This window comes from Balaenoptera ricei, chromosome 4 (assembly GCF_028023285.1).
Source record: "Balaenoptera ricei isolate mBalRic1 chromosome 4, mBalRic1.hap2, whole genome shotgun sequence".
NCBI lineage: Eukaryota > Metazoa > Chordata > Mammalia > Artiodactyla > Balaenopteridae > Balaenoptera > Balaenoptera ricei.
Window position 1 is genome coordinate 8903500 of NC_082642.1, and position 13418 is coordinate 8916917.

General features: G+C 37.3%; 1 protein-coding gene across 1 annotated transcript in view; it reads left to right on the plus strand.

The window, feature by feature from the left end:
• The first annotated feature begins 221 nt into the window (after positions 1 to 221).
• LOC132365110 (ceruloplasmin-like) overlaps positions 222 to 13418 on the plus strand; it is a 31387-nt gene continuing 18190 nt past the window's right edge. Inside the window, 13 exon segments of the mRNA XM_059921808.1 lie at positions 222 to 376; positions 1215 to 1465; positions 2625 to 2756; positions 2759 to 2836; positions 3339 to 3509; positions 4192 to 4290; positions 4293 to 4430; positions 7268 to 7433; positions 8939 to 9085; positions 9182 to 9239; positions 9448 to 9663; positions 11426 to 11562; positions 12183 to 12403. Of these exon segments, the coding sequence (XP_059777791.1) occupies positions 222 to 376; positions 1215 to 1465; positions 2625 to 2756; positions 2759 to 2836; positions 3339 to 3509; positions 4192 to 4290; positions 4293 to 4430; positions 7268 to 7433; positions 8939 to 9085; positions 9182 to 9239; positions 9448 to 9663; positions 11426 to 11562; positions 12183 to 12403 (1969 nt within the window).

A 13418-nucleotide genomic window follows, 5' to 3' on the forward strand; every position in this document is an offset into this window, starting at 1 on the left:
AGAACCAGTATTCTCTGTGTGTTGTGCAACATCTCACCTGGCCTGACTAATGAAAACCAAATGCATTTGGAATGGAAATGACATATATGTAGATGACGTGTTTGATGAGCTCTTTTGCCACCCTGATCTATGTAAACAAACTCAAATAAAGGAAGAATATCTGGATTATAAAAGGAAGGCAAACATCACTCAATTAGCCTCTCCAGGAGCAAGGTTTGAAAATGAAGATCCTTTTACCACTGACCTTTCTGGTTTTTATTAGTTCTCCAGGTTGGACAATAGAGAGGCACTACTACATAGGCATTAGAGAAGCTACTTGGAATTATGCTCCTACTGGTAAATATATGCTCAATGTAACGCCTATGTCAGAAGATCAGTAAGTAATACCTTCACACTGAAAAAGTTGCTATCAGAAGCAAACGTTGATAATTATTATTCACTGATAAAATGCTGCTAAAGAATTTTCCATGATTGACCCTTTCAGGGCACATTTGCTATTAGAACCGCTTCCTTTGAATTTTTACTATAAGCATGACATGGAAGACAGGTATTAATATAAATCAGAAATTGCTCCTTCCTGGGATTATTGCCACTCTTGCCCTCATGATGCATATTTCAGGGATCATCTCTAATTCTGTATTTATCATCGATTTTGTTTGAGTGGTGCTCAAGATGTAAAACAACACTTTCCCTTCTGTTATGGAGTCTATGGCAGAGATTGTAAAATTGCAGCTCTCTTCTTGATTTCTCTGTTCAGATAATTGGGATGAGGAAATCTAGAGGTTATGAGTCGGGTTCTGATTTACTATGTTTGTGTGCCAAATTGCCCCCAATTCTACCAACAAATCCACGAATCACTGAAATGTGTAAACAATCTTAACTTGTAGGAATTGATCTGATGCTTGAGAACTAAAGTAACCTCTGGGTAGGGTTAGAAACCTTTCGTGGTTCAGTACAAAGAATTTGGTAAGGCATTTAAACCGAAATACCATGTATATTACTTGCTACATTTGCATTTGATCTCTTCACCAGAACTTCCAAACTTCTCCTTGCCTACTACCCTGTTTTTGACTCCTTCTAGATTTTCGCCAGTGTCTGGGTTTGTTCTATAAAATTAAGCTGTAACGCTTCTTACTTCTAGTTTCAGTTGATTTAACACTGTTTTCTTTCCAGTCAAAACTTGTTCAAGTTCTTGTTTGTTTGTTTGTTTACAGAGAGTTTCAGTCCCAAACATATCTAAAACAAAGCCAATATAGGATAGGACCTGCTTATAAAAAGGCTTTGTATTTTGAGTACACAGATGATATATTTCAAATGGTCATTGAAAAACCATCCTGGTTGGGATTTTTAGGTCCAATCATGAAAGAAGAGACTGGAGACCTCATTTGTGTACATGTGAAAAATTTTGCTTCAAGAAACTATAGTTTCCATCCTCATGGAATCACCTGCACTAAAGAAAACGAAGGTAAGTGGGTCCCCTTTCCTTAGATTCCTGAACTTTTGCTTATGAACAGCATGAGCCCAAAACCTCAGGAAAAGCAAGGTAATCGTGAACTAGGAGTAGTTTGGGGTGAATGCGGACTTTTACTTCAGATGTCTTTAATTTTTATATCCCAGATTGGTCTTTAATTTCTCATTTGAAATGAGTGGACCCTCCCCCCTGCACCCAGTGCAATTTCTGGGAAAGAAAACACACTTTTCTCTTATGTAAATAAATAAATAAGTAAATAATTTGGGGATGGGTAGGAGACACTCATGAGCTAAATGTTAGGTTGGCAGAAATATTGTTCTGCCTTCATTTCATTTCCATTTCCTAGTGGATGAGGATTAGCTTCTTGGAAAACATCACTGTCAGGTGAAGTCACTATTTTCCAGACAGTATCTTCTCCCCTAAACATCCACACTCGCAGCTGCCTGATGGTGTTGGAAAAAGGAAGGGAAGAGAAAACTAGCAAATAGGGTTTTGTGTTCAACATGCAGCAAGGTCGTCTCAAAAGATGATAAACGATAGGTTGGTCATGCTTCAAAGTCTTCTGTTGAATGAAGGAATGTTACCTATAATTATCAGATTCCAGCTTCAAGAGGTGGAGATATGAAGCCAAATTCTAGGAGAGGAAGCAAAAAAAAGAGAGTAAGACCCCAGATTCAGACTAAGGTAGTAGCTCAGTATAATATCAGCTATGCAGAAGGCCACTTCCCGATGCCTGTGGGCAGCTTGTAGATAACATGGATCCTCTTGAGGCCCTGGGTCCCCAAGTCTGATTTGCAGTATAGAAAATACGGAGGGCAACTCAGAATCCTAGCTCTCTGTATCCAAGATCTAGCACATAGTAGGTACACAATAAATATTTATGGAATCTATCAACAAAGGTGATGATAGTCTGTTAATATGCTGCCTGACTCATTCCAATTTAGTCTGGAAACTGGCCAAGTTGGACATTCAGGTAGAAACCAAGTAAGGGGGATCTAGGGAGACAGGAGGCAGGAGAGAGGAAGGTGGTGATGCACACTTTATTCTAAAAATACAAATTAACATACATTCATGACTTAATGGAGAAAGCGTGGGTCACATTCAAAACAGTCGTCCGGTGGTTACTGTGACCACACTGCAGGTTGTTTTCTAGGTGCTCTCTATCCTGATAACACCACAGGCCCACAAAAGGAAGATGATCGGCTAGAGCCAGGGGCAAAGTATACTTACCGGTGGTTTGTAGAAGAAACTCAGGGGCCTTGTTCCAATGACAGTAACTGCATGACATGATGTACCACTCCCATGTAGAAACTCTCAAAGATGTGGCTTCAGGACTTCTTGGACCAATTCTGACTTGTAAAAGGGGTTACATTTTAAAAATCTCATTGTAGCAATAGAGCCAACCAGGATACATGGGGTATCCCTCACCCTTCCAGTGGAATTTTGCTATCAAATGAGCTCTCTTTGCCTGCCTTGACCTTGATTCCCCAGTCAAGAAAGTAACGTTGCCACTTGAACTCTGAGCGCTAGATGGCAATCTTGAGTCCAATGCCGCCATTCAAGTCCAAGAGTGCAGGTTGGACACTAGATGGTAGTCAAACCCAGAGATCGTCACCTTAGCCACCTTCACACAAAACTCTGCCACCCTTCTACAGAGAAGTGTTGAACCCACAGGGTGGGAGGAAATAGGGAGATGAGAGGCTGTCTGCCTATTCCTTGCATGCTCAGTTCCTTAGGTTTCTGTCTGTGGAGGTGCAAGATTTTACTTTTACATTTTGAGTGGAATCAGTTAGAATCACTAGTTTATTTCATAGCAAAAAGAATTTCTGCAAAGAGGAAAGTTTGCTGTTTTGCTGTTTTGTTTCAGGAACCCTGGATACAGACATGGAAAAAAATATCCACGAGTCTTACGTTCTGATGTTTTCTATAACTGATGAAAACCGTAGCTGGTATATCATTGACAATATTAATATATCTACTGAATCTGGCCAAGTTAATGCTAGAGATTCTGGCTTCTGGGAGAGCAATCTCATGTGCTGTAAGATTATAAAGAACTTTCTCATTCATTATATCCTATAATTCTAACTTCTATGATTCTATTTCGTGATTTCCCTTTGTTTGAGTTTGTTTAAATGAGTTTCTATTTCCCAGTTTTTTACCCCGGGTATGCTGGTTGATAGGCAAGTCATCTGGTAAATCCTCTTGGTTTCCAAAGTTTCATAGCAAGTAAAGTTAAACAGATGCATTTGTTTCTAACATCTGATATTGATCAAAAGTAGGTGGTGACAGCATAGCAAAGATGTAATTTTAAGGTAATAAAACATTATAGAAGAACAAAGACATAACTGACCAGATATCTTATGGAAATGTGTTTCTATGTAGAACTTTTCAGAAAAGATGCTCTTATTATCTCAGTCACCTTTATCCTTGTTTTCTTCTTCCATGGACTTAGCTTCTTTCTATTCTTTTCCCCTTTTCACTGCTTCCTGCTTTTTAGCTTACTTTTCCTCCTCTTGCCTCTAAATTTGTGTGCTCCTCAGCTTTAATCAGAAACAATGCTTATGGCCTCTTTTTTGGGAAAACAAATCAAGTCCTGTCGTAGATTATGCATGAGAACAATGATGATACTGCCAGGCTTATGTGATGAGAAAATGCATAGAATGTATACCATGTGGCCTTGATCTAACATGCTTGATAGGTTAATTTACATCTGTTTTCAGCAATAAATGGATACATGTATGGAAATCTGCCCAATCTCACCATGTGTGCATAGGACAGGGTCAAGTGGTATTTTATTGGCATGGGAGGTGTGTTGGACACACCATCTTTACCCACGGACAAACTCTGATCTCTCGGAATCACCAAAAAGACACCGTTACTGTCTTCCCTGCCTCAATGCAAGATGCCTTCTTGGTGGCCAAGGGTGCTGGAGAGTGGATGATGGGCTGTCAGATACATGGTAGGGATTTATTCCTTTTACATAATACAGGGTCAGGGGATTCCCAGGGTTACAACCCATTACAAATGACTCATCTTTCAAATGGGGGAAACTGCCATCTGGGAGGTGATAAGATTGCCTTTTGCAAAGTCAGTGACACAATTAGAACTAGGATCCACGTCTCTGACACCTTTATCTTTATGGTAATAAACCCTTTTAGGTATATAGGGATTATTTTTGTTGTTGTTTTTACAAAAAAGAAGTTTATATTCATTAGCTGGTTAGCCTTACAAGAACCCTGAGTGTCAGACAGAGCATGTATTATTACACCTTTTTTTTTAAATTGAGAAAACAAGTTCCAAGAGGTTAAAACACTTACCCAAAACCCTATGAGAGGCAGGAATTATGTAGGACCAAGTAATTCTAACCCAGTACCCAGTAAACGTCCTTATTTTAGTTTATTTCCCTCTTCAATCACACTTCACATTTAATGATAGGAAGGCCTGTTATGAAGTTATTGATCTTCTCTATTCTTAAATATGACTAAACTCTACATATAATCATGTAAATGTTTTGTTTTATTTCTCAATCAGTAAACATGATGGTTACTAGAACTGAAGAATTTTTTTTTTTTTTTTTTTTGTACAAAAATGGGGTTTACTTCTCTGAGAAAAACCTTTCTTCTTTCTAAGTCCCATACTTTGGTTAGCATCTTACTTCAATTAATTATTTAAACAACTAAACAACAAGTATTTATTGGGATTTCCTATGTGCTGTGTCCCTCCCAGGGTTGTGAGAAAAAGGAGGCCCACACACAGCTATAATAACTCGACAGAATTTAATGATAAAAAGGTTCTCACGGGCTTCCCTGGTGGCGCAGTGGTTGAGAATCTGCCTGTCAGTGCAGGGGACACGGGTTCGTGCCCTGGTCTGGGAAGATCCCACATGCTGCGTAGCAACTAAGCCCGTGAGCCACAACTGCTGAGCCTGCGCGTCTGGAGCCTGTGCTCCGCAACGAGAGAGGCCGCGACAGTGAGAGGCCTGCGCACCGCGATGAAGAGTGGCCCCCGCTCGCCACAACTAGAGAAAGCCCTCACGCAGAAACGAAGACCCAACACAGCCAAAAATAAATAAATAAATAAATAAATTTATAAAAAAAAAAAAAAAAAGGTTCTCACTTAGAAAGGAATATTGTTTTAACATATGTTTTAAAGGTTAAAATGTACACTCAGCCCCACTCCTCCTATTTACCTCGTTTACAGATCTTGCCTTTAAATCAGGTCTTTCCTCCTCAGCTCTGCAGAAAAAAATAGGGTCAGCCTAGGCACAGTTGAGAAAGCTTCTGAAAGTTCTTTGGCTGATGGACCCCATAGCCTTCCCTTGTGTTTCTTCTCTTCCTATGACCTACAGTTTTGGGGGGGGGGGGTTTGTTTGTTTTTGGTTTTTTGTTTTGTTTTGTTTTTAGGAATTACAAGAATACATGAATAGACTTGCTGGAAAGAAAGGAAGAAAAGAAAGAGGAAGGAGCGGGGTCGGGGGCGAGCGAAGGAGGGAGGGAGAATTTGGTGGCGGCAGCAGACAGAAAGAGTGAAAGTCTAATATGGTATCTGGGAGCCACCTCATAGGACCTCCAGAGAGTTGAGAATTAAATAAGCCAGCTGATAAACTTGTGGTAGCTTCAAATTGACCAAGGGGGAGAGTTTACACTACCAAAATTAGCAAAAAAAAGAAAAAGAAAGAGAAGAATCAGATTTTGTGTTCGCCTTTAGAGAAATGGTTTAAGAATAGACCATTAGTCCAACCCTACCCCGCTACCATCCCAGTTCCCTCTCCAGAGAATAATCCCTGTAAGCAAGTTTGCGTGAATACCTGCAAACCTGTTTACCATGCATTTTCATACAATATATATGAACATGTAGAAATTAAAAATGCACAGCTATTGTTTTGTGTTTTGTTCTACATAAGTAGATCATACTGCATATAAGTTTAATTTAATTATATAACTTTAAAAACGAGGTTATTATTTTTATATAATAGGTTTTTCTTTATTCTGCTGCTTGCTTTCTTTACTCATCCATATGCCTCGAAATCTTTTCCATGACGTTCCCTATACTTCTAACTTACTCTTTTAAACAGTTGTATAGTTTTCCATATTTGAGATGTAGCCTAATTTATTTAACCATTTGCCTACTGATAGATATTTAAATAGCTTTCACCTTCTTGGTTCACTAACAGTGTTATAGCTAACCCCTTTTTATTTCTGTCTTTTTATGTATGTGCAAATATGTGTCTTGCTTAACTACGAAGAAGTGAAATTTTTTAATGGAAGCGTTTTTAATTTTAACAAATGCTGCCTAATTGCCTTCCAAAAAGTCTGTATTAATTTACTCTCCCACCAATGTCGCTCTAAAATCAAAACACAGGACTGATGCCCTCATGGAAATATACCTGCTTTGATTTTCTTCCTGCCTGCCAACTAGTTAATCTAATAAACCAACTAACTCATTAGTAATTAATGGTAACAATTTCAGACCCATAAGGGAAAATACTTTTGGCTAAACAGACTCTCAAATTCCTCTTGGTAAGCAGGTGCCATATTCATGTAGGAGCTGTTCCAATGCTGGTTATTATTCTCTACTAATACATGTTCCTCTAACATTCATCTTGGCCTCCTGAGTTTTATACTTGCTTCATACATTTCAGGTTTTTACACAGATTCCATAAATAAAATACCTCAAATTTCTCAAAGGAAGGGGAAGTTGCAATGTTGTTGGCTACAATTTTAAAAATACATATGGACTAAGAAAAATGTTTTAATATTTTCATAACATTCTCTACTTGGGTTTACTGTTTTTCAGAAGGTATGCAGACCTTCTTCAATGTAAGGAGTTGCCAAAACCCTTTGACAGATGTTATTGGGACACAAGTTTTACATTATTATATTGCTGCTGAAGAAATTTTTTGGAACTATGCTCCATCTGGTATAGATTTCTTCATTGGAAATAATTTAACAGCAGCTGGAAGGTAATGATTCAGCAATTAAAATATTTAGAGCTAAATAAAGATAACTGGACTTTTTCATAACTTAGCTACTCCTGAAAAGATTTAGGTATCTTATAATAAAAAGATACTGATAAAATAAAGGTAGGAAAATAATTATAACAATTATTGGAAAATATTGAGCCTAGGGATCATTGCTACACAAAATTTTTCTCTAAAAGCCTTGGAAGCCACTGCCAAGAAAAACATACTGCTTATCTTTTTCTTAGAGCTAAATTTTAAAATGGATTTATTTTATAATTATGAGATATTTAACAGCACAGTGGATGGTATTATCAACTGTGTTGTTAAATATCTCATTATTATAAAATAATTTTTGTAAAATAGCAAGAGCAATTTTACAAAAATTCAAAAATATTCCTCATATGTAATTGGTACTTTCCTGCTAAGATCTGAGGATATAATTAATAATTTCTTATGACATCCTTAAATAATTTTATATAAATATTTTTTACTCAATAACACCTAAGGATATATTACCAACTGCTTCTTTAATAACCAAAAACTAAGACTAAAATACATTACTGTGACACTGGCATTTAAAAGTGCACAAAAAGTTTTTCTGGCCCAACTGCTAAATATATTTACCAATTTGAAGATTACAGGAGTTTCAATTCTTTTGGTCTATTGAATGAAAGTTTTATGTCAGAAAATATCAAGTTCTATAACCACCAAAAAATAATGTTTCCCATAGTATTCCTTTTTCTAATTTACTCACAGAAAATTTAAGAAAACTAAGAATGTTATATCAGGTGAATATTTTCTCTTCTTACATTTTAAGCTCATCAATAAATTCAATCTATGTAGTGGAAATTTTGTATTAATTGTGAAAAGGCTACCTGGGCTTAGAGCAAAAGTTAAATTCAACTCTCATTTTGTATTGACTAAAATAAGTATGAATTAATAGATTCTTTTGGCTTGCATGATTCTCCTGACTATGAAATTTGATCATGTCTCAGCATTGCAAGCCATCACTTCTTACTAGGGAACACTTTTCCTCAGGGGACTCCATTTTATGTTATTATAATAGAATTAAAAAGTCAAGAATGACATCTCTCATCTCAATACTATAGCATCTCAGCACAGTTGTTTTAAAAGCAATGTTTGTTACTACCTGCCTTAAAAAAAATCAGACCAGTGTTTTTAAAATTTTATTCCAAAAGAAGATGTGTAGATAAACTAGTAGGTAGTATACAGACAGACACTTGTATACACATGTATAGACAAAAGACTGAAAAAATATCCATGGAAAATGTTGACAGTGGTTATATAGAGATCGTGGGATTATGAAGATTTTAATTTTCTTTGTCATATTTTTCTTTATTTTCCAAATTTTCTATGATGAGTATGCATTGTTTTTATAAACAAATTACAAGTACTTTAAAACAGATGCATGTAGGTTCTTGCTTTCTTTTCATATGATCACTGTAAATTTAAACGTTCTTTGTGTATCTACTTTCTCTGTACAGTGAATCCCGGCTCTATTTTGAACAAGGCCCAAACAGAACTGGAGGAATTTACAAAAAACTAGTTTACTTTGAATACACAGATGCTTCCTTCCAAACACAGAAGGCAAATGCAAATCACCTCGGATTCCTTGGTAAAATTATTTCATAGTTGTGGGGTTATAAACACCATTTATACATATTCTGTGCCATCAAAAGAATGTTCACCAGTTTACAGTTTTAGAGATTTTATCTCTCATCTTACAGCCTTATGAAAACAATACATGCCTATTCACCTGATTTTAAACTGCATTTTTTTGTCCCTGTAAATCCAATAAGATGAATATATCCATGTGAATTTCTAAGACCCTGAATCATCTACACCTCTTGTAACTGGGCGCATTTCTGGTTCACGGCATGATCCCTTTAATTTGTTCCTAGAAGAACCTTACCCAAGTACACAACCTGACAATGACGTTTATGAACACTGAAGACAGCGCTAACTCTGTTGGTTTCTAGGCCCTGTCATTAAGGCAGAAACCCCTTCACCCTCCTCATATGTAAATCCTAGCACAACCTATGTCTATACATGGCAAGTTCCAACAGATGTGGGTCCCATCTCCACGGACCCCAACTGCCTGACCTGGTTATACTACTCCTCAGTAAATTTTAAAAAAGACATCAACAGTGGCCTTGCAGGGCCTCTCCTCATGTGCAGAAATGGAAGTCTTGGAGAGGATGGCAAACAGGTGAGTCCTGGGATCTATGTCCAGGTATGCCTTGGTGAGAGGTTACCTGAAACAGAACCGGAAGAGAAAGGCAATGTGGCAATGGGCACCTTCAAATTCTGTGTGCTGATGTCTCCCAGTTTTACTCTTTCCTCAACTCCAGACCTGTGTCTTCTCGTGCCCAATGAACACCCAGCCTGGCATGTTCTACGGACACCTCTAATTCCGCTTGACTGTCTTGACTCTTCATCTCCTTCTGGACAGCCACTGCCTGACCCACGCTTCCCTAAGTCGGTCCCTTTTCCTCTATTCTGTGTCTTTTTTTTTTTGGCCGCACTACACCACATGCAGGATCTTAGTTCCCCAACCAGGGATCGAACCCTGGCCCCCTGTATTGGAAGCGTGGAGTCTTAACCACTGGACCGCCAGGGAAGTCCCTATTATTCCACCAAGCCTAGGATTTCCATCAACAACTCCTTCTTTCTCAGTCACCAGCTCTCCGACACCATTGCCTCATTTGAGGCACATCATCTCTTTCTGAATTCCTGTAAACTCCTAACTCCTGTCCCCACTTTCACCCTGCTTCAATATAGCTCCACATTCCTCCCTTTCTAATCTGATTATAGCACTCTCCACCCTAAAAATCACCCTACAATTTGTTGGCTCAGAAGGCAACACATCAGACCCTGCTGTGTCCTCCAGATTCATGCTCCCCTCCCCGCCACCCTGCACACGCCATTCTGGTCTTACTGCAGAATTAGCTTGTTAGTCCCTGAGTAAGGACAGCTAATTCACATCTCTTTGATTTTGCCCTTCTTCTTTCTGTCTGGAATGGACTTTCCTCACTGTTTTACCTGCTAAAAGGGGAGACTTTTTAATAAAAAGTCGGCCTGGGGGGTCCCTTCCTTTTCGTCAAACAATATTCCCTAACTGAAGTTAGTTCAAGTTCCTGCAGGTTACTGTAGTTCCTTGTGTATGTTTCTGTTAGAGCACTTAGCCATGCAATTATTTTTACTAGCCTGTTTCTCCCACTAGTCTATAAGTGCCTAGAAACCATAAACAGGGTTTTATTAATTTTTTTATAGCAACCTCAGCCCCTCTCTGGCATGTAGTAGGTGCTCAATAAATGCTTAATGAGTGAATTTCCCTTGTTCTTCACTCACAGGTGAACTGAAATCCAAGTTCTTTTCTGCATTTGTAATTCATATGTCATAAGGCCTTATAAATCCCCCAATACAAATATATATAATTGAATGTATATTTTATTTTAAAATATGGCTATATATTTATATTCATCTACATAATGAAAGTCATAAAATCTCATAATTCTTACAGTACATACAATTTTTATATTTTACCCAAAATAGAAATATATACATATATTTCTTCATAAACCCTAAAAATACAGACTTTCTAGAATTGAAAACATTTTATTTAACTAACTTCTTACAAAGCCTCCTATGAGAAGCCTCTATAAATATCTGTGATTATACAGTTTAGTTTTATGGAGTTAAGTTACAGGAGGACCCTAGATTAAGAGCTTTACATGAAAACAGTCGTAGAGATTTCTCCCAACTTCTTAGTTCTGTGATAAATCCATTCACTGGGATTCATGCCTTTATATAAAATGTCCGTAAATGGGGAAGTCAATTGATCAGTTTTTCCAGGAGTCTACAGATCCCCTTGTATGGGAAATCCTGTATAAGGATCAACCATTTGACTAGATTTTGAATACGGACCATGTATATTTCACGTCTATTTATTTTTCTATTCTCATCCACAGAAAGGAATAGACAAAGAATTTTACCTGCTTGCCACAATATTTGATGAAAATCAAAGTTATCGCTTAGATTAAAATATCAGGATATTTATCACAGAGCCTGAAAATGTGGATCCAGAGGATCCCGACTTCCAAGACTCTTAACAAGATGTACTACAAGGCAACACTTAATTTATAAGATAAATGTATTAAGCAGTTGTTTAATTTCTCTAGGCCTAAAGTATTACAGATTTTTTTAAGAGAGACTTACACTTTCCCCTCAGTGATTGGCTAACATGTTTCATGTTTTCTTTAAATATAATTTCACAGTAAAAATATTGCCTACTAGGGTGATTATGTTACATTCAATTTACCAAATATTTACCAATGCCTTTTTGGTGCAATACATTGTTTTAGCTATTGCTAAATGTGATACAGAAAAGTCATGTATTTCTCTATTGCCAAAGTAGTGGAGTGGATGTGTGGGGTGTTTGTTGAGTTAGTTGGTTGGTGAGTTGGTTGGTTTTTGAAGACTGTAAAGTGTGGTGGGAAAAGGATGGGTCTAGAATGTGGAGATTTGGATTCTGGTCTTAACAGTTCCATTAATTAGCTTAATGATGCTGAATAAGTCTCTCTGGCCCTAGTTTCCTCAAATCTAAAAGAAAGGGGCTGACTTGGATAATATTGAGATCTTACATGAATGAACTGCTTAATGATTAGTCCTTGGTTGAGTTTCAAGAGATGACAAGTACCAATAAATTAAATACACTTTTCTTTGTCACAAATGTCTTGCAACCATAAATGGAAACATGTATGGAAATCTGCCTGGACTGGATATGTGCTTAGGAGACAACGTTTCATGGCATATTCTTAGTGTGGGATACAGTAAAGACTTACATGGGATATATTTTTCAGGAAATAGTTTCACTTCCTTAGGAGCAAGGGATGACACCATAGCTCTGTTTCCCCACACCTCCCAATTTATGATACCCGATTCCACAGGTAAGTTGTGGATCTTCTCCATCAGCCAGAAATACGTCCAAAGTATAAAAAAGTGATGTCTTCATATGCACTGAATATTGTTTGTACAGGATAAAAAAAGGTTTTCCAAATAGCATTTAGAAAACTTTTGCCCTGCTCCATTTAATTTATAGGAGCATTAGTATATCATTTTCCCGTACACAAACCCCCCCTGAGCCCTTCCCATTTTTCTCTTCCCAGGCACCAGGCTCTAAATCAACCCATACTTTTCAAAAGCAATGAAGATGCTTTGAAGCATTTGAACTTGTTTTCATTCTATGATCTGCTGCATTTCTTACTCTTCCGTCCATTTGTTTCCCAGGTCTTCCTCCTGCATCTACCTTCCTCTATTGTCTCCTGCCTTCCTCTCTTACTCCTCTCCTTTTTACCTTTGCTGTCTAGGGAAATATTTTTACTTCAATGAAGCTGATTGTCACTGGCAATTTGTTTAAAGGCACCTTGTATCAGAGAATTGTTATGGGGATCAGAGGAGCCTCCCCTCCCCTCTGAACCTAATACCCTCATTTGTAAAATAGGGATTGTAATCATTTACAATCCATAAAAAGGAATGAACATAATCATATGAGTTAGATACAGTATAGCAAATTGCCCGGCATATGTTAGACTTTCAGTAAAATGTTAGTTTCTTCTTTTATCCTGCAGATCTACCTTAACAAAAAATAAGTAAATAAATAAAATAAAATAAACAATCAAACAAAATCCTTCTTGGTCAAAATGTACTGGCACCTGTCGAATACTGGCTACACAATAAACAAATTACTCTGTAAATACCATGGATTGGTATCTTAACTCTTTGTGATATCACAGATTCATCTGACTACATCTTTTACATTTCAAAAAATTTTATTTTACTTTCCAAACAAAGCCTGTGCTTATGAGTAGTCAGAAGATTACTCAGCCATAAAAAAAAAAAAAGTTGCTATTTGCAGCAACAATGATGGACATTATCATACTAAGTGAAGTACGTCAGACAAAG